At 44.4% G+C, this 24717-nt stretch overlaps 1 protein-coding gene and 1 pseudogene across 2 annotated transcripts in view; one reads left to right on the top strand and one right to left on the bottom strand.

Annotated features, from left to right (window-relative positions):
- The window catches only part of Marchf4 (membrane associated ring-CH-type finger 4), a 110048-nt gene that overhangs the window by 75368 nt on the left and 9963 nt on the right, over positions 1 to 24717 (top strand). Inside the window, exons 2-4 of one of the 2 annotated variants that reach the window (XM_006496112.4) lie at positions 9195 to 9350; positions 14444 to 14636; positions 23611 to 23732. In XM_006496112.4, coding sequence (XP_006496175.1) covers positions 9195 to 9350; positions 14444 to 14636; positions 23611 to 23732 — 471 coding nt within the window. The remainder of the gene's footprint in view (positions 1 to 9194; positions 9351 to 14443; positions 14637 to 23610; positions 23733 to 24717) is intronic. The other variant, NM_001045533.2, reaches the window with a different exon arrangement.
- Positions 1751 to 2328, bottom strand: Gm15843 (predicted gene 15843; annotated as a pseudogene).

Here is a 24717-nt window from a genome sequence, read left to right as displayed (position 1 = left end):
CTGTTCATACACTTTCTCATACAGTATGCACAAAATTCAGGATGGCTTGTCTGTGAACAATAATGGATTTTCAGGTCTTGGGGCATCTATGAGGTCATTATCCGCCCTTCCCTCATCCTTCACAGTTTGGCAAGAAGGCCATCATGATAAGTCATTTTTGTCCTGATCCTGATGCCACAATACATTGACTCCCACAGTCTGGAGAATGAGGAAATGATTGTCTACTGTCCTGATGGAATGAGACACTGAAATTTTCCAGGTTACCCTCACTTTTTTCTTCTATGCACTAGCTCTTTTGGGCATTGTCTCTTCCTGTCTCAGCCTTTCTCCACAAACTCAGAATATGGCCACCCAAACAACTGATCAACATCTTGGACCCACGATATTGTTTGTTGTGCTTATAGTTGTGTGTGTGCACATGTGCGCAGGAATGCATGCTTGTGTGTGATCTTATGCACAAGCTATTAATAATCCTCACTGTTAACTGGTCACAGAATATGAGGCTTTAAAGAGCGATGGAAAACAGGGCCTGACTTTTCTTGTCAGCTACAAGTTATCATACCATAGACACAACCTAAGTCAGGCACTGGAAGTCTCTACCTTCTTTAGCATCTTCATGCCCCTACACACACACACACACACACACACACACACACACACACACACACACACAAACCCTATGACCTAATTCTTGCCCTTATGCCTATCCGTCCCTGTCACAATGCAGAGTTCTGGCCTGGAGGGGAAATTCTGACTTTAAAGTTTAGAGCCTACAGGCCTTCATACCACAACAGCTCCAAGACTGGACTTTCCTTCACTAATTTTTTTAATTAGTGATTTCCTTTACTCCTTGGAGCAATCTTTAGTGGATTAGTCTGCGTATGAAAATCTTTGTCTCTTAACTCTTTTTCAACAAATGTCTCCTTCCCCACTAAGGTTGGAAACTTGAGAGTGGAGGGAAGAGGAACTGAGAGCCTATTTTGATCTGTCCCCAACCCCTAACCCCCACCACACAGACATCAATTAATATCATATAAGCATGACCTAGAACTGATTCTGGAGATGGAGATGAAAGAAAGAGTAATAGGGTGCATATGTGTCTATCCAGTGAGGGAGATACCAATGGGGATGCGGCAAGGCCATCTCTCCTATCAGGACTAAAAAATGAATAGTTTTAAAGACAGGCTGCTGTGGGTGGAAGAAGAGATGAAGTCAGCAATGCCTGTGTGGAAAGAGGGAGCTGGGTAAACATTTGGTAAATGGAACTGGTTTCAGAGCCCAACTCGTTCATCTTCATGAGCATGCAACAAAGTCTCTGAATGGGCACTTCATTTGTGAAGTGGGAATGGTAATCACTAACCTCACTGTGCTGAGGTGGCAGACGACATTACATCTACACACATGGTCTACAGACATGAAGAGAGAGATACAGAAAAAAAGAAAAAGAAAAGAAGGAAGGAAACTAATACTTGAAGGAGGTGGGAAGATGGTTTTAGTTTTGCTAAGCCCTATGGTAGTGATTCGTAACCTGTGGGTCGAGACCCTTTTGGCAAACCTGGATCTCCACAAATATTTATATTATTATTCATAACAGTAGCAAAATTACAGTTATGAAGTAGCAACAAAAATAAATTTTATGGGTAGTGATCACTACAGTATGAGGAACTGTATTAAAGAGCCACAGCTTTAGGAAGGTTGAGAGCCACTGCTCCATTGTAACCCTTACATATTAGCCTCCATTTTTTTTTTAAACTTTATCTGCATTTATTTTTTGCTGAACTTATTCCTGGGCCATGAGTTTTGTTTCTTCAGTTTCTTCTGGTATATCTTTTTCTTCTGTGCAGCCTCCTCTTCTGGCTTTGGAACGATCTGTTCCTTCTCAGTGAGGATCATCTCAATGTGGCAGGGGGAGCTCGTGTATGGGTTAATCCGGCCATGAGCTCTGTAGGTTCGTCGGCGCATCTTAGGTGTCTTATTCACCTGGATGTGTTCAATGACTAGAGAATCTACATCTAAATCCTTAAGTTCAGCGTTACTCTCAGCATTTTTAAGCATGTGCAGCAAAAATTCAGCACTCTTTTTTGGCCACCGACCCTGTGTCCAGCCCCACTGTTTGGCCTGGGCACAACTACCAACTCCACCATTATACCGCCGGAATGGCACACATTGCTTCTTTAAAGTGACATCCTTCAGATACTTGGTGGCTTTGCAGATATGCATACCCTTGATGGCCTGGGCAGTTTCTCGGGTGTTATTTTGTGGGGTTGTCTGGGTCAAGAGAGTAGCGAACCATCTTGGCAGGTGACCTCTGGCTGCTTACAGGAAGAGAGCTACTAGCCTCCATTTAAGTTGAGTGAGAACTAACTTACCCCCTTGCTCCCCTGCTTTGATATAACTTCTCTAAAGCTGTTTTGATATTTCATACCAATCTTGGCCCATTGGTACTTCTTTCTCCACCTTCAATATAAGCCCAACTTCTTTTATTTTCATATTTCACCTAAAAATGAAAAAAAAAGCAGAAAGTTTGCTAGACTCATAGATAATTATTTGTTCTCATCTAACTTGATCCATCAACATTAGACAAGGCTAATGGTTTCCCCTTCTTAGCATACTTTGTGTCCTTTCTTGGCTTTGGGAATGCTGTGTTCTCTTTCCTTCTTTTCTCAGTCTCTTATGCTGGTTCCCAACATTTTCTGGCCTCTAAACAAGGCCACTCACCAAGATCAGACCTTGTGCCTCTCCTTTTCTGGCACCCACTAACCACTTTGGTTATCTCATCACAGTAGCGGATTTAAACACCACCTCCCTGCGAATGATTCTCATGCTCCTGTCCTCTCCCAGCCCAGACACCAACGTAACGCATCTGCAGTGTTTGTTTGGCATTTCCACTTGATGGCTCATGGGCATCTCATGGATTGTCTCAAAAGTCAACACCCAGTCTTTAAACCTACTTTTTCTCAGTCTTTCTCAAGTCAACTGAAACCAACTCATCCATTCTTCCCAATGCTCAAGTCAAAGTCATCTGCTTTCCTGCTTTTCTCTCACACCACATCCAATCCACCAACCAACCTCAACATTTGTTTCTTCAAAAATACACCCAGAAACCAATAATTTCTTAGGTTTTGTATTGACTTACTCATCCTCCACTTGGATTATTTCAATGGCCTTCGGTCTCCAGATCCTATTTTATTTCCCCCTAGTCTGTCCACAGTAGAGAAAGAAGCCTGTGTGATCCTGTCATGCATAGTCAGATCAACACAGATGACACAGGTGAGTAAGAGGGCTTAGAGACTGAGTCTCTCTCTCTCTCTCTCTCTCTCTCTCTCTCTCTCTCTCTCTCTCTCTCTCTGCATTCAAGGCTACCCATCTCATGCATAAATGTCAGGCCCTTAAGATGCTCCATAAGCTCTTTCCTTATCTGTTTCCTCGCCTTTGATCCCAACTTTGACATCTTCTATTTCCCTTCCTCTCAGAACTCAATCTTAATATACCATTGTCTTTGGTTTTCCCCAAATATGTCAGTCACTTTTCTGCCTCAGAGCCTTTGCACTTACTCATCCTGCTCAGATTTCTTGATCCCATATATCTGCATGGTTTACTCCCATCTTAATTCAAATAACCCTCTTCAGAGGGCTCTCACAGCCATCGGCTATGGAATATACTTAGTTTCCTAGTTGCTGTGACAAAAATATGAGAATGTTACTTGATTCTAGATCCAGTCAAGTTGACAGCCACCACAGAGTTCCAGAGAATACAGTCTGTTATGGCAGAAATGACAGGGCCATGAGACCACGAAGCATCTGGTCACCCTGCAGCCAACAGCAGTAAGCAGAGAGAGAGAGAGAGAATGCAATGCTTGTCCTCAGCTTCTTTCTCCATCACTCTGGGTCCTGAGCTGTGGGATGCTGCCACCTACACTCAGAATGGGTCTTCCCTCAAGTTAAGCATTTCTGGAAACAACTTCACAAACACACTGAGAGGTGTGTTCCCATGGTGATTCTAAATGTAGTCAACGTGACAATGAAGATTACCCGTCACAGTCCTGTTTAGGATCTCAGTCCACATGTCCTCATTTACAGTCCTTTCCCATTCTATGCTTATTGTCTCCATAGCACATGCCAGCTTCGCTTAGGTATACACAATTTACTTGTTTATCTGATTTATTGTCTTTATCTACCAGAGAATGTTATGCCTACCACCTAGAAGAGACAACATAGTAAGTAAATATTGAATGGACAAAAGGGTGACTGAACACGGCTTCAGGTGGTTAACAAGTTGATCAAGGTCACACAGACTGTCAGAGCCTGAATAAAGCCAACACCGTCTAGGCTGAGAGCCAGGCTCTTGATCATCAAGAGTCTCAATAAAGGAAAATAACTATAAACTGTGCCCTAAGGCTGCTGTTTTATTGTATCCTTGTTTTGATCTCCCAGAACAGCAAACTCCAGCCCAGCATGGGGCTGTCTTTGCCACACGATGCTGTATATATTTCTTCCTGCTCTGTGACAGAAATGCCTGGTTATGAGTAAGTGGGGGGAAAAAAAGCAATCTTGGAGTTACCTGGCATTTCCATAGCAACTGGGTAACCTAAGGACTCTTGAAGCCAGATCTTCAGACTGAAAAAGGCAAAAAAAAAAAAAAAAAAAAAAAGCTAAAAAACAAACAAGAAAAATCTGTGAATGGAGAGATAACTGTAGCTACCAACTGACTCACTGGAACTCTTCATCCTCTTCTTGGTCCCTCCCACTGGGTTAGTCACAGCCACGGCTAGAAAATTACCTTGTCCCTGCCTGTAGCACCATCTCAACCCAGGAGACCCGTGTTCTTCTCTTATCTAGCATCTCTAAGGTAAAGGTTTCCTCAAACACTCCCAGTATCCTGTAGTAACCCAAGGACATTTCTGGACTGGGAATCTAGAATGCCGTGTACTGTCCCAAAACAACAAACTCTCATAGAATGTCCTTTAATCTTAACCTCTCTCTGTGACCTAGTTAACTATTTCTTAAGCCTCTTGCTTCTTTATTACCTATTCGACTTATCTTAGCATGACAGTAGGAAAGGAGAATTGCAATAAAAAATGAACACTTAAAGAAATGTGAGTTAAAACTGTCATTTGGCAAGAGGGCTTACTGGCGCTGGGGACTGTCAAGCACTTTGTATGCTTCATCGCATTTGATCTTTCTTTTGAGGAGGTAAGAGCTATCTGTACGTAGAAGAAACAGCATCCCAGAGGTTAGGGGCTTGCCTACATTTGCTTGGCTAGTAATGGCTGAAGAGACTATTCAAAACCAAAGTGCTTGATTTCTAAAATGCATGCTCTTAGCCACTCTCACAGACTCTGTCCCTTGAAAGCCAGAGAATTAGAGGAGATCCCTGTTTCTTCCTTGTCCTAAAACCCCGAGGTCACTGAAGAAGTCTCCGGTCCCTTGGCTTTTAGTGAGCCCCCTAGGATCTCTGGCATTTGCTGTACTCTGCAGATTAGTTTACTATAATCTGCACCAAAGGGTGGGGGCCTCAGGAGCTGGGCTTCCCCCACTCTGGGCCTGTATAGTTCAGTCCACACGTTTCCTGGGCATCACTGGTTTGCCTAGTTAATGGGGTATCAGTGAGCAGCATAAATCTCGGAGGATATGAAAATGATGTAGTACCAGACTGTGTGTAATGAAGCAGGGAGAGGAGACAGGGCTGCAGCTGGCAGTCATGGGAGATTTGGCTGCAGGGCTTGAGATGGGCTAGAAATATCCCTCCCTCCTCCAGGGAAGGAGAAAGGAAGAGATGCACGAACAAGGCATCAGTGTGGTGAGACCAGGGCACTGATACTGGTCAGAAAGCCCTGACTTCTCCCTTTCCTCATGTCACCGGCTGGCTCTGTGACACAGACTCTACATCACATCTTCTCTTGTATTAGGGGATGTTCATACTGGGAGCCTGGGGGAAGGGTGTCCATCTCAGTTTCCATATTACACCATTTAAACTTGTGTATGCATGGATATGTACATACAAGCATTTGATGGTGTGTGTGAGAAGCCCAAGCTTCTGTGCGAATGTTGAGGACCAAGCTTCAGCCCTTCACACTTACGCACCAAGCACTTTGCCAACGACACTGAGATCCTGCTCCGGCTCCCCCTCCCCGCAGCAAACCTCCTCATTTTTAGCTTTTAAGGAGTTTACTGTGAAGAACATCTTCATTGAATTTAACATGATCTTTTTTTTTTTTTTTTTTTTTTTTGCTGCCAGTTATTTCTGTTCTATTGTTCTTGAAGACACATGGGTATAATAAGATGGTATTTTACCCTAACCAGTAAAAGGACCGTGGCCCTCCTCCCGAGGTACATAAAAACATATCCTAGGCAATTGGCATAGCAGCACTAACAAGTTTAAAAGAGCTTCTTTGTGGATTTTTTTTTTAATCTAGTTTTTTTTTTTTCACCAGATCTACATTTTAAAGGAGTTTTAATACCCTGGTTACTAATATTCTCAGTGCTAGAATGGAGTCCCCATTCTGTCTATGGGTTGTCCAGTGTGGATGTTGGGGAATTAACAAGAGGCTTCAGGAGAAGCACCACAGCTCTGGCCTGTGGGCACTCAGACCAGGCCTGGCCAGGCCAGCTCCCTCTGTAGGTAGGTCTGTGACTCTCCAAGGGCTCTAGTGAAAGCTAATGGTCCCCATCCAGAGGCCAGGAGGAGAGCTCAGATCCTGGTAGGGGCTGTTGTCAGCCAGTAGCTCATCTGTGCCTTTTCTCTTTGCTGCTGCTTGAGAAACAAGGGTGCAGACTGCTGTCACTTGGTTTCATTGCCAGCGACCAGAAGTAATGTCTTTTACCTGATCAGCGACTTGACATGGCTGCTTAACAACCCGATTAATCAAACCTAGCTCATCCTGTTAGAATTAATGAGCCTAGGAAATGCTGCCATGAGTAATGAGGGCTTTGCCCCTCCCCCAGCACCTCTCTCCACTCACCCCCTCCCATTTCGGTCTCACAGCTACAGCCACTCAGTAACATTCGGAGTTAGAGTTTGCTGTACTGAGCGGCCAGCAGCATGCACAACTCCTGCCTGCTCTTCCCTGCTGGTCATCATAGACCCCAAGATAGGCTATGTCCTAGAGAGATAAAAACCTCTTGTTTATCAAACGGAGAAGCCCATGATTATCTGCCAAAGTCAGATTATTGTACTGTAGGCACTGTACTGGGTGCTAGAGATGCGAAGGTGTATAAAATACTTGCCTGTGAGGGAAGTCATAGTGTAATGACCTGCAGATGGAGAAGGGCCATAAAATGAGATTGGGAAGGGTCATAGACAAGAAAAGCTATTGGTACTTGAAGAACAGAATGAAGTTTCATGGTGCTGATACCTAAGTATCTACTACCCAGGTAACTCATTGCACACAGGTACATGGAGTTCCATGTACTACAAAAATTAATAAGATAAATATTGATTCTCTTCTCACAAAGTGGGCAATGCCAGAATCTAGAAAGATATTTGGCTTAGTTTTTCATTTTGTCATTCAAACACAAAAGGTTGTCTTCTACTGTAGGGCTTGGCACCAGTGAAGGGTATAAAGATGTGAACATCACTTTGGCCTTCAGGGGTCCTTCGGAGGGCACATAGGTACATAAGTATATCCTTGTGATTATGTGTTCAGTTCTCTAAGAGTGAGATGCTAAATTCATCCAGCATAAAGTCCTTTTGGGTTGAAACACCAATCTTCACCCGGAGAAGCCTTGGCTGATTCTTCAGGATGTGGCATTAGATCCATCTGAAGGGCAGAATTGAGCATTTGAGTAGACTGGGAACAAAAGGACTTCATACAAGTCAAGATTACAAATTTTCATTTAGAAGTTAAAATGAAAGGGGCTAATGTTTCCAGAAAACATAGGAGGAGATGCTTGGTTCTATAGTCCACAGTGAATAGCAAGACTAAATATGCAGATGGATATACTTAGAGGTCAGAAAATCCTGGACTTGCTTATTCATGGTTGAGAACAAAGCTTAGTTTCCTAATTGATGAAACATTCAAACAAGCAGGGGAATGCTTCAAGTGGCATTATCCCAAACGTAGCATCACAGGGCTCAGGAATTGGGCTGTGCATAGGACCTTTGAGTAAGACAGAGCAACTGAATCCAAAATAAGTGATCTGGGGTGGAAGCATGGAGCATGAAGGAGGAAGCTATGAGGAAGACCAGAGGGGATGCAGAGCCCAACTGTTAAGGTCTCTGGGAAAGTGAGTAAAAGAGCTGAGCCAGTGGGGATTTAAGAGCCAAGAGGGTAGAAAGTGAACTGGGAAGGAGAGAGTGAAGAAAGAGACAACAAAGGGAGGGGGATGGAAGCTGGATAGTGGTGGTGTATGCCTTTAATCCCAACACTCCAGAGGCAGAGTGGATCCCTCTGAGTTTGAGGCCAGTCTGGTCTACAGAGTAAGTTCAAGGATAGCCAGAGCTACACAGAGAAACCTTGCCTCAAAACAAACAAAAATGGGAGATGGCAGAGAGAATAGGTGGTGAGGTTCTCAGAGGCACTTTGGGGCCACCATATCAGGTGACAAGAGACAAAGTTTTCAATCATGGCTATCTGATGTTCACTGAGAGCTCTAGAGAATAGCCATACTCTGTCATCCAGTTACAAGGGGCTTCAGATCCTTACCATCTAGCTTTGCCCGATGGTTTATTTTCCTGCTTCCAATACTCCTAAGTTGGTCTTTTGTCCTTTGCCCCAAAATTGGCTGGTACAACCAAGGCCTTTGGCAAGGACATTGGCCAGCCTCCAAGATCCCATAGGATTCAGGCCTGACCTACATTTTTTTTTCTACTCAAAGACCCAGCATGAAAATATTCTAAAAAGACACTCATGGAGCCTACCACCTACCATTGGACTACAGAAGGTTTCCATGGACATCCTAGGTCTTAGGCAGTTCAAGACTCGTTGCTTTATGTCTTACCAGGTAGGAAGAAGGTCTCAGAACTGGTAGTTTATCTGTCTAAAGCTGCTTGGATTCTATGGTAGGGACGCTGGAGTCCAGGCCTCTTCAGTAGATTCTGGTGCCTCCAGACAATATTTGTGGCTTGGACCGAGTGGCCTTAACTGGGCTATCAGAGTGGCTAAGACCAGAGTTCCAGTATCCATCTACCTATCTATCACCTGCGGGACTGAGGCTCCAGTCTCACCACAGTGCCTCTTTTTTTTTTCTCCACAGGGAGAGCTGCTAAGCCCATGCCGTTGTGATGGTTCAGTCAAATGTACACACCAGCCATGTCTCATCAAATGGATCAGTGAAAGGGGCTGCTGGAGTTGTGAGCTGTGCTACTACAAGTACCATGTCATCGCCATAAGCACAAAGAATCCTCTACAGGTAAATCCAGAGCTTCCTAGCCTGGGGTTCCCTTATTGCCTGTTTTATGGTAGGGGAATTACCAAACCTCAAATTCAGGGCAGCTTGCTGACTAGGTGCCACACAGTCAGGAGGTGGTGAAAGGCGGTCTTTTCTCTTAAGTCTAGTCAAGAAGGGGAAAGGTTGTACAAAGAGAGAAATATACCATATATGAGGGGAAAGGCCAGGAGAGGTAGATGGAAGGGATAGAGTAAGAAAACATATGGGTTAATAAGAAAAGGTAAGGAAGATAAAAGGAATAGGAGATGGGAAAAAGAAAGAACGGAAAGATAAGAAGTGAGAGAAGGAAGAAGGGAAGAGAAGAGAAAAGCAAAGAAAAAAAAAAGAACAGTAAATTGGGAAGAGGTGGTGGGAAAGTAAGGCTTGAATTTAAGCCAAGGGCTTGAAAAGAAGTTGGGTAGACCAGATGGCTCAGTGGTGTTTTCAGACTTTGATTTGCTTGTAGTTTACTTGGAGTCTTAACAAGTGGATTACAATTCACTGGTCTAGAGCAGGGTCCTAGAGCCTGCATTGCTAGCAAGCTATAAGGGATACTCCTGCTGGCCCACTGACCACACTTCCTGTGACAAGGGACAGAGAGGGAAGGGATGGAGAAGAAACAACAAAGAGGGACAAAGAAAATGAAAGAGGGGGTATACAACAATGAAGAAGCCATGTTGACAAAGTAACAGAGGTACTATGAGAGGTATGGGACTGCAGGGCCAGAAATAGAGTAGAGATCTACCAGTCAGATTGGCAGAACTCAGGGCTCTCTCCTCCCACTCTCCCCTCTCCTTCTCTGCTGACATAGCCATCTTCCCCCCAATTGCTGGCAAGTCCTATGTCAACCAGCCAAATCAAGCAGTTTTCCAGTCAGAGTGGCACATGAGTGCACAGACACAGACACACACACACACAGACACACACACACACACAGAGAGACAGACAGACAGACAGACAGATGAAGACAGAGAGACAGAGAAAGCATGTGTGTGTGTGTGTGTGTGTGTGTGTGTGTGTGTGTGTGTGTGAAAGAGAGAGAGAGAGCGAAAGAGAGCACACTGCTTCTGAAAATACCTCCACATGCACACCATCAGTCAAGTAAGCAGCCATGTAATCAATTAGCCATCGAGACAGTGAGGATGGAGACAACAGATGCCTAACAGTGTCCCTCTCCTGTGAGTGTGGCAAAGAGTCAACCTTGTAAGCCCAGGAGGTTTGGAGGTGGGTGACTGTAGTAGGGTCTTTGCATTGAAGAACATCTGAAAATATGTAGAATTGTCCTGTGGCATTCCCCATGGGGTACCCTTGGGAATTGGGGGGGGGGGCAGTAAAGGCATCAGATTCCCAGGCATCTCAGCCTCTTGATGGGAAGCCCCTCCCGACTGCTGGCTCCATCTTCAGTCATTCGTCTCAGATCCTGAGATGTCTTAAAATAGCAGTGCTGAGCAACAGCTGATTCCAAGTCCTCAGGGTGCAGCGGAGGTCTGAGCATTGACCCGCCCCTCTCTTTACAGCTGACTCAGACTTCAGGAAAGGTCAGATCCACAATCTATGAACCCACCCTAAGACACCCCCCATCTTGGTTCCACCTTTGACTCATATAATGAAAAAAAAAATCATTCAAGTATAGCTTTTTTTTTTTTTTTTGTAAAGAAAATGTTATTTTAAGCCTATGTCAGGTAAACAAATGGCAGTACTGGCACCACCAGTCTGTTAATCTTTTCCAAGTTACTACCCTGACTTCAATTATGAGTTTCTCGGCACTGGGGACCTCTCTGATTCTGTTGGTCCTGAAAACTCAGTGATGTGAGCCGAGTAAATGCCAATTCCTTTTTCTATATAGAAGTAGTTTGGACTTGAAACTGTGCTGTATGGTTGTGTCCTAAATTGTTCCAAGTGTGTGTCCTGGACTCCTCTGGCCTAGCCAAGTGTCATACAACTGTCTGCTCAGTCACAGTGGTGACCCTCTGTGCAAAAAGCCCAGCTGGATTTTCTGTAGAAGTTGGGGCTGGCAGACCTGACTAAAAGCTAACAGATCGATGGGTAGGGTTTAGCCATCAGAGCAGGGAGATACTTTCTCGTATATCTTGGCTCTCTCATGCCCTGGTTTGTGTTCCAGGCAAAGATGTCAGAAGTAGTTCAAGTCTTCATTACGGAAAAGCATATGAGTGACCTTCTCAAAGCAAGGTTTGCATCTAGAATACCTACTGAGAAAGGAGTCATAGCCTTGTGAAGCTTGAGACCCCATTGCCTGCTTCCCTCTTTGTCTTTGATAGCTCTGAACAGCAATTTTGTTAGTGCTGGCTTCCTGTGGTTTTAACCATGGCTGCCTGGTACCCAAAAACATTGAAAAGGAAACCGCAGAAAGAATTAATAACTTATAATTGCATATTGTTCTGAGTAGAGGGAGAAAATGCCATGCCTTCCTCTCCATCCTCCCCAGGACGTGAGTCATCCCTTTCTTCATCATCCAAACCGTATGTGCTATTTACCTATTAGTTACTGAGTCATCACCTTGGCTAGCAGATTAACTGGCATGAGTCATCACAGTACTTGGTCCACTGTTGTCTGAGGCTTCAGGTATTTACTGGGGGGCCTTAGAATGCATCCCCCTTAGATGAGAGAAGAGTATGATATATTAATGAACATTTAATTACTGCTTGTTAAGTGTTAGTTCACACATAGTGTCAAATTGAACCCTGGAAAAACTCAGTGGAGTGCTATTATTATTCAATTCCCAGGTTTAGACAATAGAGGCAGAGAGTGATTTGTGGACTTGTTGGAGGCTGTACAGCTATGAAGCAGCAAAGCAGGTTGCTGTCTGCAACAGGAACTATGTATGGTTCCTGTGTCCAAGCACCTACCTTGTATATAATAATACATAATACAGGCACACATACACATGTATACACTCACCTCTGCCTTGACAAGTTCACATGTGCCTTTACTGAAACATAGTAAAGAATGCCCTTCATAACCTGGCTTTACATTTAACACTCACAATAGGAAGAAAAAAGGACCAATTACTTCCATCTTTAAAGAAGGCAAAATTTATGGTCATCATGATTTATGGTGACTTCACCCAACAAGTTTGGGGACACGGCCCAAGAAGACTTGGGTCCTCTGATGCCTTATTTAATGTTCCTTCTTGGTGTACAGAAGAACATCTCCTCCTTGCACTCCTCCCATTGCTTTCCACTTCCTGATGCTGCAGAACTGGAGGTCACAGGAAGAAAGTCTTATGATCTGAGGGTCAGAACCTCATTTAGACTAGATTCTGAGGGCTGGAGAGATGGCTCAACGGTTAAGAGCACTGTCTGCTCTTCCAAAGGATCCAGGTTCAACTCCTAGCACCCACATGGCAGCTCACAATTGTCTGTAGCTCCAGTTCCAAAGGATGTGACACCTTCACACCAATGCACATAAAATAAAATTAAATATGTAGAATGAGATTCTGGTGTTCGGGGTATTTGTTGGCAACGGGGCTTGGCACCACCAATTCCCTTCTCCATTCCCAGCCCTCCTGTCAGATCTCAGAGCTCTCTGCTTCTCAGCTCTCTCCCTGCAGTGCCTCCTGTTCTACTCCCATGGAGCCTCACATGGGACAAGAAGGAGCTCTTGTCTAGAGCACCTCATCCTCCCTCTCGTTCAGCACACTCACTTTAGTCAGAGGCCCAGCCCATCAGATGGTTTGGAGCTGAAAGGAAGAGTATCAGGATAAAGAGGACCTTTCTGTGCTTCTGTCTTTGGGATTATCAAAGAGGAGAAGGAGTTGGATCTTAGTGTTGCCAACCCAATTACAGTTAGAAACTCTCCACTAGACTGTGTAGGGTTGGCCCTGGAAAAAGCATTTATTGTACCTGAGAGAAGTCCATATGATAGGGCCATCTTCTGGAAAATGCCTTTGTTATGTGTAACCCGAGGCTGGGGAAGCACTGGAAAATTTAAAGGGCTAATGCTCTGTAATGGGATGCTATCAGTGTAATTAAATGTTAAGGCCCATGTCCTATATCTGGATTAAAACTGAGATATTTTCCAATACCTACTGTTCCTTGGAAGCCACTGGCCTACCCCATCTGAGCCCAGTGATGTCAGAGGGAGGGGTCTCTATTGGCAGGTGGAAGGCACTGTGCCTCCCCTCTGTGTTTACACCACAATGATCCCTGGGTATGTTCCAGGAAGAACACACATATATCCATGATGGATTGCATATGTAAATTCTTAGACTTACATGGTCCTGAGGCTGTGGGTGTCATAGGGCAAGGGTCTTTTAGTTTTGTCCATTGCTTTAGTTCTAGCATCTAGAATAGTGGCCAGGCACATGGAAATGATCATTGTACTTATTTGCTGAGTACAATGAGCCTAAACTAAAGTCCTACTCAAGGCTAATTTAGGACATTGCTCCATAGATGAACCACAGAATCATAGAATTTCATAGCCCAATCTCAACCACACTCCAGCCTCCAGCTCAATAGTGCTGTAAGTACACTGGTTTCTTTCTTCTGTTTAAAAAGAAAAAAGGAGTTAAAATACAGTTGGTATATTGCGAACTGTTTTTTTTCCTTACTCCCACATGCCATGTCCTCTCCTTCCCTGTCAAATTGTTGATCTCTAACATGTACATTAAACGGCAGCCAAGGTGGTGTTATAGAAACAAAACAAAACAGTCAAAGGAGGACCTGTGCCCTCTTAGCACCTATTAGTGAGGAAATCAACCGTGCTGCTCTAGAAGGAATATTCTGGCACCGTGGAGCAACACCCACACTAGCTCTTTGTTTTTCTTCTCACCTTCAGATTTCCATGTTTTTGAAAGTCAAAAGGGTCTCCTCCTCAGCCAGGCCTGCCCAGAGCCCCCTCCTTACAATGATGTCTGATCAGTTTATATATATACAGTACTGGTTTCCTCTGCACACAACATATAATATAAAACTGCAAAGATGTCCATTGGACTACAAGTGGAGAAGCCCTGGCCTAAGCTCTAGGCCAGTGAACTGCTGGAGCAGAAAGAAGTAAGAGTGTGGGCATGGGATAAGGGCACTCAAGCAGCTAATCTGTCACTCTCTCCTCCTCAGTGGCAGGCCATATCCCTGACGGTCATCGAGAAGGTTCAAATTGCAGCCGCCATCTTGGGTTCTCTCTTCCTCATCGCCAGTATCTCTTGGCTCATCTGGTCGACCTTCAGTCCCTCAGCAAAATGGCAACGTCAAGACCTCCTCTTCCAGATCTGCTATGGGATGTATGGCTTCATGGACGTGGTGTGCATAGGTGGGTCTGGGGCTTATCTCTGGGGGAAGTGATGAACTACCTAGTAAGGAAATGGGGAAAAAAGGTCTCAAGATCCTCTCTACTTGGAGGTCAAGCAGAGAAGTACTGGGCTTGAGACCCAAGATCTAGGATGAAGCCACAGCTTAGGCATAAGAGATGGATAGGGAAGAAGAGGGTAGCTGGGGAAAGAAGAAAAATTGAAATCATTACCAAGCAAATCTGTCTCATCCAGTTGAAGACAAGGATGAAGCTTGACTCTGAGGTAAAGATCAGTTGGTGGGTTCATCTGCCTTAGGCAGGGAATGGAAGGCTTCTTCTCAGTTGCACACCCCACAAGCCATGACTTATCATGTCTATACAGCAAAACACCTAGAAGCACCATGATGAGAACTATCTTTTTATTATTCTGTGTGAATATATCTACATGTGGGTGGATCACATGTGATGAAGGTTTGCACATACATGCACATATAAGTGTGCATGTGAGCAGCACACATATGGGAGAGGAGTTGTCAGAAGACAACTTTGTATGTTGTCCTTAGATGCCTTCCACCTTTAGTTTGAGACAGGGTCTGTCATGGTCCTGGAACGTTGTCAGGTAGGTTAGATGAGCTGTTCAGCAAGTGCCAGGGATCTACCTATGTCCACCTCTCTTCTCATTGTTTCCAAAATTATAGACGTGCTACCACAGCTGGCTTTTCACGGGGACTCCAGGAATCAGAACTTAGTTCCCCATACTTGTTTTTTTTTTAAGATTTATTTTATTAGTATATCTAAGTACACTGTAGCTCTGTAGCTGTCTTCAGATGCACCAGAAGAGGGCGTCAGATCTCATTATGGATGGTTGTGAGCCACCATGTGGTTGCTAGGATTTGAACTCAGGACCTTCGGAAGAGCAGTCAGTGCTCTTAACCACTGAGCCATCTCTCCAGCTCCAGTTCCCCATACTTGTAAAGCAAGCCTTTCTGCTAACTAAGCCATCTCTCTGGCTCCTACCTCTTTCTTCTTCTATAAGCCTATTCTAGTATCCCAGATTTCTCTAATCTAATCCTTTGAAAAGTATGTGTAGGTTGGGGTTCCACACAGGTTCAGGAGTTTGGGGAGTAGGAAATATAATGCTGTTCTGAAGCCCCACACCTGCTCTACCATGAGCTTCTGAGTTATTGTCATTGTTGTTGTTGTTATTCATTTTAGGTACTATTTTGTTTGAAAGGCTTAAGTGTTTTAGGGAAAAGTTAGAACCCACTTCTTTAGTTCCCACTTCTTCCCCCATCCAATGCTCAAGTCAATGTTCTGCCTCCTGATTACCATGATTCATGGAGGACTGGGTCCTTTTTCTTTCAACAGATGGTATGGCTATTGATGGTAAGGATGGTTGCTCCATGCAAATGAGGAGGTGGAAACAGTCCTGGTTATTCTGAGTGAAATTGACGCATGCTTGAACACTGGCCATACATCCTCATCTGGAACTTTCATATCCCCAGGCCACAGGACTGGGAACATTGTGCTACTGAAAGTCGCACCGTGTTCCTCTTGACACTGCTGTGCTACTTCAAATATGCCACTCTGCTCTGTTTGGCAGGAAAACACCTACTAGTTATAATTTGGCTGAGACGATGGTGATGTAGAGTTCTTTGGGGTCATGTAATATTAGAAATTGAAAAGACCTGGAGTGTATCATACTGATCACAGAAGCCAAGGGCCAGTAATGCCAGACCTCGTGTGTTTATTTAAGCCAGTGTATTTTGTCTGGCTATGTTAATTCAATATATCAACCTGAGGGACAAAGATTACTTTTCTTATTTTTCAGATTGTGAAATATTGAAAGGTGCATCTTAAGGCTAACTCAATATGAGCGTAAGAACTATAGTTCAGTGCTGACCCTAGCGAATTCTGGGCAGTGAAATAAAAGCGAGAGTATCATGTGACCTGGACATGGAGCAGGAAATGATGGGCAGCAGTTGTCGACCATAAGCAGGCTTGTGTGGTCGCTGTGATGCTGGCCAACAGTGACACTGGTGGCTGTAAGGGTAAAATTCTACATCAGTTGCTCTTGCTCCACAGTACTGTCTGCAGCTGTACACTGGATGGGTGTGAAAATATAGGGGCTTTCTGCAGGGAGAATCAAGTGGAAGCTGCAATATTCACCAAGGATGCTTTTATTTTGGGTCTCAGCCTTCCTAGAAAGCAAACTTGGCATCAGTCTAAGGAGTGCGAGATGGAAACTCAGGCTTTCTTCAGCTGGAGAATCCTCAGTGTGTCCCTCTTCCACGTGCTTCTGAGTCCAGGCTCATCCCTTGGCTTCCAAAGCCACCAAGAGCCACAATGTCATTGCAGGGTCAACCTGAGCATGGTTTTCAGAGCCCCCTAAAAATGTGGGTTGGGAAAAATGTTGAGTAAAAGATTCCATATCCAAGATCCAAGATCCACGAAGAAAGAAAATAAGTCCTACACAGTACTGGCTCAAAGGTGCTAAGGCCAGAGGCAAACCATCTGCTGCTGTAAGCGTCTGTGTTTTCTGTTTTTCAGGCACCAAGACCAATTTGTTCCCTAAAACTGTTAAATAGCCATGGATAGTAAAGACTGCATATAAGCATTAAACGAGTAGTTCTTTATGTATAGGCCTTTTTACATGTTTTTACTTTTCTATTAGAGTAGTGTGGTAAGTTACAGTTCAGGATGGTGCAGGGACTCTGCAGAGAAATTCCACTGAAAGCCAAGAGCAAACACTGTCTGCTTACTGCGTGTGAAACCAAATCTGTCTCATTCATAGCTGGATTCATCCAGCTGGCTTTTAGGAGCATCCGTTGTCACTGAGAAAACCAAGAGTAATGATTCAAAGAATGGGCTTTAGTCCTCATTAAAGGACTTTGCCAGACTCTCTAGGTTCTGTATCAGAGGCAGTTAGTTGACCTCCAGGGTTGAGGTAAATGACTTTGGATGTGAGTATATCAATGGGCAATGCAGTTCCTGATACAAACGGTTCCAGAAGACAATGCATCTCTTGGGTTAGAGTCTTAATCTCGTAGACCAATGCATGCAACTATGGAAATCAAATATAAGTTAATGAGAACACAAAACACCAAATCCCTACAAAAGAAGCAATGAGGGCACAACCCTTCGATGATCAGAGTGGTGAATACTGTGGTCATATTTCACAGGTTGGTAAAGCTCAGAGAAACTGTATTCTAGGCCACACAGCTAAGCACACAGTGGAGTTGAGAATGAGACTAAGAACCTCTGGCTCTAATTCCAGGGCATTTTCTATAACCTATTGTATCTCTGGTTGCTCTATATGAAATTATATGTACCAGTTAGGGATGACCCCTACCCTAGCAATATTGTAACACAGAAGACATCAAGGAAGGTAGAAATGAACCCAGTCATAACTATCAGCAGCAATCAGAAGTTTGCTGGGCCCCATCTGTTCCAGTCTTGTGTTTGGGATCCAAGCCATCAGCCATGGTTGTATCTTTTAAAAAGTCAGTGCTGTTTTTATGCCAATAGAGAAAGAGGCTTTAGAAATTAGGATGGAATTTGGATAGCCTATCTGCCTATGATATCCTCTGTCAAAGGGTATTTTAGGTTAGGTAAATTAATTCTACTGATGGACATGGACTTGGAAAATCTATTTTTTGACCTCACCCTCAAGCATGAGAGGCACCAGTTCTAGTGGATCTTCTGTCCCATGGAGGGGAGTGACTGACCACGAATGCTCAGCAACCAGAGCTTGTGCTGTAGTCTGAATTCAGACATGAGTCCCAGGAAGAGGAAACTGGGTCAGAGGGCCTTGGGATGGCTGTATCCATTTCTTCAACAGCATTTATTGGTTGCCTTGTGCTCCCCCTAAAACCAAGAGACATTAAAAGAGAGGTGAATGTTCAAGAACCTAGTCTACAAGCACACAATAACTCACTATGGGGAGTGTTTCTGTTGGAGGCAGAGAGGGAGACAGAAGAGAACAATGAACTCTCTGAGAAGACCCCAAAAAGACCCCTTGCTGAAGGAACCCTACCTTAAGTTAGTTTCAAAAGAGAAATCAAAGTCTGTCCAAAAGAGGGAGAAAAATATTCTTGGCAAAGGAACTTGTGTGTGGAAACACAGAAGAGCGAAGAAGGTATGCTTGGGAGGCTGTGTGGGTTTATATGGTTCAGAGGCAAAGAACCAGGGCAGGAGGTTAATGATGAGCAATGAATTTGGGGAAGATGGCAGAGGCTAAATCCCATGGGGCCATAAATCATATGCTAAGAACTCCTACATCACTTTGCTGGGGCTGTGGAAGCAATGACAGAATTTTACATAGGAAAGTCTGATGAGACATAGATTATTAAACCTATACATTTAACAACTATGGGAAGGATAGATAAGAGCTCGATAGACTGGAAGTAGGAGGGACCAGCTGAGAAATAATGATCTAAGTAGGAAACAGAGATGCAACACAGACAGTGTAAAGGTGACCTTGAGATCCACATAGCTCGTGGAACGGATGGAATGAGGTAGACAGTCACTGGAACAAAGGCGATCCAAGGGTATGCTTTGACCAAAACACCAAAACGAAAAGAGCACCGCGATCTTAAAAGCCAGGCAGGAGGAGCAAAGGCTCTCCCTAAACCAAGAGTTTGCAGTCAAGAGAAACAAGACATCATAGACAGCAGAGATGAGAAGGCAACTCCAGGGAAGGTTGACTGGAGCCAGGGGGTGTGGCTGAAGCAGTAGGTGGGGGTTGGGACGGGGGGAGGGCTTTCATAGCAAGTAGTTCTTTCCTGTGAGATAGGAGGTGTTGAGGGCTTTGGGCCAGTCCTGCAAGTGTTGGTGGCTGACTGGAAGAAGGGAGATGGTAAGAGAAAGTAAAAGCTTTAATTCATGCATGGGAATCTGTTGAAAGTTGGGTCAGATTTGCAGCAGATTTGGAGGCCCACAGGAAGAGCTGAAGTCATGGGTTTGATGAGTTAATGTAGGCGGGATGTTCTGAGGAGGTGTGGATTAAGGATGTAGGACAGGTTACATTTAAGGGATCAATGGAGAGAGAACAGAGAGAATAGGAGAAACTGAGTCTCTGATGTCGGAGTGATAGGGTCTGGACTGACAGGCGTGATGAGGTAGAATTGGTCTAGGGCTCACAGCCACATCTCACCCAGTCTTTTTCTAAGATTGTGTTCTTAAGTGAGCTGTACCATCTCTCTCTGCTTCCATTCCTCCTCTGTGAAGCTATCTAATGGCTGCATCACTGTTGGGGAGATAGTAGGTCCTCAGGAATAGCCGTGACCAGGGTAGAAAGCACTCAGTCAGAGTGCAGTCCCCTTTAAATGAACAAAGGTTTGCCAATTGTTACCACAATCTCAATTCAGTCTCAGCCAAGACAGAGATGGAGCCTGACCCTGACTTCCTGGCACAGTCTGCTTTTATTTTGAGCATAATCTTTTCTTGAAGGCTCTTAGTTCCCTCACACACTCACCTCCCTTCACCAAGATCCACCTCCTCCTCTTCCGTCATCTCTAATGATGCTGATGTCTGTAGCTGAAGTTGACAGACCCTTCCAAGAAGCAAATGGGGGCATTCTCTGCTCCGGTGAGTGACATTATTAGGACTTAACAAGGGAAAATTAATTTAAAGGTGTTGGTACCAAAAATAATTTTTAATCACTCCACAGACCTAAGAGATTGACCATCAAAAAGTCAACCCTGCAAACTGAGGCTGTCGTCCTTGTCATGTCTGTTTACATTTGTCCCTTCTGAGTGGAGGAGAAGAAGAAGAATGCCTTTGAGATTATTTCTGAACCTTAAAACAATGGTAGAGTATTTTTCAATAGTAGAGCAATTGTTAAAAGTATAGAAACAGCTGTTTCTTTTCTGTGTGGTCCTTTGAGGTCCTGTCTTGTGATGTCTAGATATCTTGCCCCTGTTCTTAAAAAGTACAAAGATTTAACTGCGAATAGGAAAAGGGAAAAATGATTGTGAAACATTTGTAATTTTGTATCTAATTTTAGGGACAGTGAGATAGCTCAGTGGGTAAAGGCACCCTCAGATCCACATGGTGGAAAGAGAGAACTGATTCCTGCAAGTTGTCCTCTGACCGACACACACACATATAGACACACACACACATATAGACACACACATACACATGCACACACATATGCACACAAATAAATTTATAAATATAACTTAATTTTATTCAGATTAACTCATCACTCTGGGTAGAAATGACTCCACTCATTAAGTTGTTAATCCCCTGCTTAGGAAACTGGGCAGAGAGCAGAGATAGCTTGGTCTGATAGTCTAGGCAACCAGATTAGTTCCCTAACAACCTTCATGGCCTTGGACATACATCTTCTTTATAAATGATTTCCTCATCTATAGGATGAGAGTGTTGGCCCTAATAATCTTTGAGATCCTCCTAGCCTAGGACTTAGAAGTTACTTACATAGTAAGCGGATAGTAGAGTCCTCAAAGGTTGACAACTGAGGCTGTAAGGAATCCCCAATAATGTTGGGCTGGGTGTAAGAAGTATCAACCTCACGAATGGATGAGAGGGTGCTTGGCCTATACTCTGTCATCTCCAAGTAGCTTGTCCAGTTTCTGGATACACGTTTACTCATATCTTACCACCCAAAGCTTCCTGTACCCAGTCATCTCTGTCCACAGCAAGACTGCCAGATGCATCGAGAGCGAGGGTGATGGATTTAGAAGAAAATTTGCCAAGTGAGCACCACCCACTCTACAGGACACCCCACAGAGAGGCACTTCACTCTTCCAGCTGTACCCACAAAACCCAAGTATTCTATGCATACCTCTTTGGGACTGTTCTCAATGTCAGACAGATTCAGGAATGATGTGTCTGTCTATTGGTAGGCTTGCGATGAAGAACAGACCCAAGCAAATAAATAACATAGATGCTAAAAACAGCTAATGCATTTGGGGAATGCCATGACACATGCCATCAAGACACAGACTGCTCTTCTCTGAAGGTGTTAGGGAAATCCAGCAACCTACGGCATCCAACCGTCAGTGCTTTCACTCAGCAAGGTTCCAGAGTGCTGAGAGGGTCTCCTCCACATAATGAACAAGGGATCCAAGCTCCTCCCACTCTGTAGCTGCAGTGTCTTTAGGCTTTTAAGCATTTTGCTTCTTTCTAGCAGAAAATTGACCATGAATAAGGCAGACCCTCCTCTTACACTTTCCACTCAGTGTCTATTTCTTAAACGTTGGCCTGACTTTGTTCACATTCACACCAGGGATCTGGCCCCTCATGGTCCACATAAGGAAAGGAAATGCCATTCCTTCCCAGGGGCAGCTGTATATGGAGGGAGGACCGTAGTGGGATTACGGCCATCTCTGTCGCTGTGAGCCCATCCCACTGAGGGAAACGTTCTGAGCCATGATAGTCTGATGGAAGAAAGAACACCTGAGTTCCCAAATATTATCTGTTAAAGTCTCAAAGGTTTTTAAGAGCCCAAATTCTCCATGGATACAGAATATGTCAGTTATTTTTGCATCACTGTAACCAAAATGCCTGACAGAAACAACTTAAACCGGGGCCATTTGTTTTGGCTTGGGGTTTCTCAGGCTGTAGTCCATTCTGGCAGGGAAGACAGGGAGGAGGGAATGTGGTGGAGGGTTGTTCATATCATAGAAGACAGGAAGTAGAGAAAGCAGCCTGGAACGGGGGAAGCATGTCATCCTTGAAGCCTCCCTCCAGTGTGACCTACTTATGCCAGCCAGGCCCCGCCTCCTAATGACTCCACAGCCTTCAGAATAGCACAGGAGTCAGGGGGCTGAGAGCCTGCGGGGGCAACATTTCAGATTCAAACAATAACACAGAGTTTCGGTATGTCTGCCTACACAAACAACTTTTTAAATGTGTAATAACATATGTGAAGCACAGCCTGGCTCGCCTGAGAAGCATGGAGATGTCTCCCCAGAGAGCATGAGGTGGCTTTGCCAATCTGGCGTCCCCAGCCGCACCAAAAATAACCGGCTTGCTGGCTGGCTGGCTTGTTTGCTTGCTTTATTTGTTTATTTATTTATTTAAAATGAAATAATGTATATTTATTTAATAATGATGATAAAATACTAACCAGCATTCATTATGCACTGTGTCCTAAGTGCTGTGAAAAGAGCTTCATACACTGTAGTGTTGGGTTTTGTTTTGTTTTTTTCTTAATCTTCTTTACCCCCATGCAACTCCGTGGCATGGTTGCTATTACAATTGCCCATCTGCCTGATGGGAAAACTGAGAATGAGACGTGAAGATAAAAGACCTTCACAGGGTCTTTTATCTAGACTGAAATTCTGTGTTGGCCACTGTAAAAACAATGTGTCACACATTAAAACATATATTGAGCAAGAGATCTTATTAGTATCGCTAATAGAAATTATACATAAACATACACGATTAAAAAATTTTGTTACCTCTCTGTAGTTGTTTGCGAGGTGTGCACGTGACTTGGAGCATCAGCCACAAAGCACTGCTCTGGCTCAGATACACCCCGGGTGATGGCCCCGCCTCATAGACTAACTGCATTTCCTTGCACAAGGAAATTTCTTCCCTGAGCTCCGTTTCCTCTTCCACAAAATGGAGATTATAAGATGGCCGACCTCACATATGTTTCTGTCACAAAAAGCTCATTTTGCAAAGCCCTTTTACAATGACAGAACACCGTAAAGCATTCAAGAAACATTATCGTCCCCATGGCTGTCACCATCATCATGACCTTCATCACCACCTCTAAGCACCGACACCACCCAGTGTAGCTAAGGAACACCAAGACCCATTTTGTAGAGCAAGAGCTCTCAGCCTCACGAAGGAGCCCTGCAGAAAAAACCCCAACTGCACAGATCCTTGCAGAACTACACCCTTCCGTGAAAGCAGTGTATATTTGAGGCTCCACATTTTCTCTCCCCTATCCAGTCCTACTGCATAAATATCACTTCATCCCCAGCATTTCACCCCCATATTTATTTTCTCCGTAAAGGCTTCTTATGGATCTGTTTTGTCCTGGGTGAGCAGAGAGGCTGCAACGGTTCTGACTCAGAAGTCTCAAGACACATTCTGTACCTTGATGAAAAGCAACCAGCCCCATCAGGTGGCTGCTAGGTGAGAGTTCTGGCAGAAGTTATATCAAAGGGGCACGGGCCCTTGGTGCCTAGGCACTGACAAACACTAAAATAATGGAAACAGAAGGGAAACTGACTCTATTGTGGGACTGAGGCACCTGGACCCACCCATTACCACTTCCCTGGGGAGGCCCCTAGCAGTGTATCTTGGTCACATTGTAAGATACATGTAAGACATGAGGATATGCCCTGGAGAATCCTGAGCAGGTAGAGGCCAATCTGATTTCTCCCAGAAGCAAGCCTCTGAGCTCAGCTACGTAGATGGTTATCTTCCTTTCTTCTACACCTGCCAGTGGAACTTACTTACTTTAGTGTAAGTTCCAGGGTTGGGTCTTTAAGGGGTGCAATCTGGAAAGTGGGTACTTGACCACAGTGGAGCTTCATGTTGGGACATAAGGTCACAACCCACAGCTGTCTGGAAGAAGGGAAGTATTGTAGTTTGAATGTGAATGTCTCCTATGGAGGCCCCTATGGGTCATGTATTTGAACTCTTCAACCCTAACTCATGGCACCACGTTGGAAGGTTGTGGAACCTTTAGGGGCCTTTGCAGCCTTGCTGGAAGAAGTAGATCACTGAAAGTGAGCCTTGGAGCTTTACAGTCGGATCCCACTTTCTGTTTTCTCTCTGCTTGCTGATTGTAGATGCAGTGTCACATAGACCCTTCCTCTCTTAAACTGCTTCGTGTCAGGTATTTGGTCACAGTGATGAAAAAAAAAGTCAACCAATATAGGAAAGAGGTTGTGCTGCATGAGAGGCCAAGGTGGGGCGAGGGGAGGCCCCAAAGGGAGAGCTTGACCCCGCCCACACCTACAGAACCAGTTGGTCTCTAGAGCACCTTTCACCCTGGTGTGCTATTCTCTATAAACAATGGCTCCTCCTAATGACAGAAAAGGAGAATAGTTCCACAGAACAGACAGGTTGGCAAAGATGGAGACAGAAGACATAGCAGTGTCCTGTGCTCTCC

This window comes from Mus musculus, chromosome 1 (genome assembly GCF_000001635.26).
Source record: "Mus musculus strain C57BL/6J chromosome 1, GRCm38.p6 C57BL/6J".
NCBI classification, from domain to species: Eukaryota; Metazoa; Chordata; class Mammalia; order Rodentia; family Muridae; genus Mus; species Mus musculus.
The sequence above is the reverse complement of the archived record's forward strand: the minus strand, read 5'-3'. Positions and strand labels throughout refer to the sequence as shown.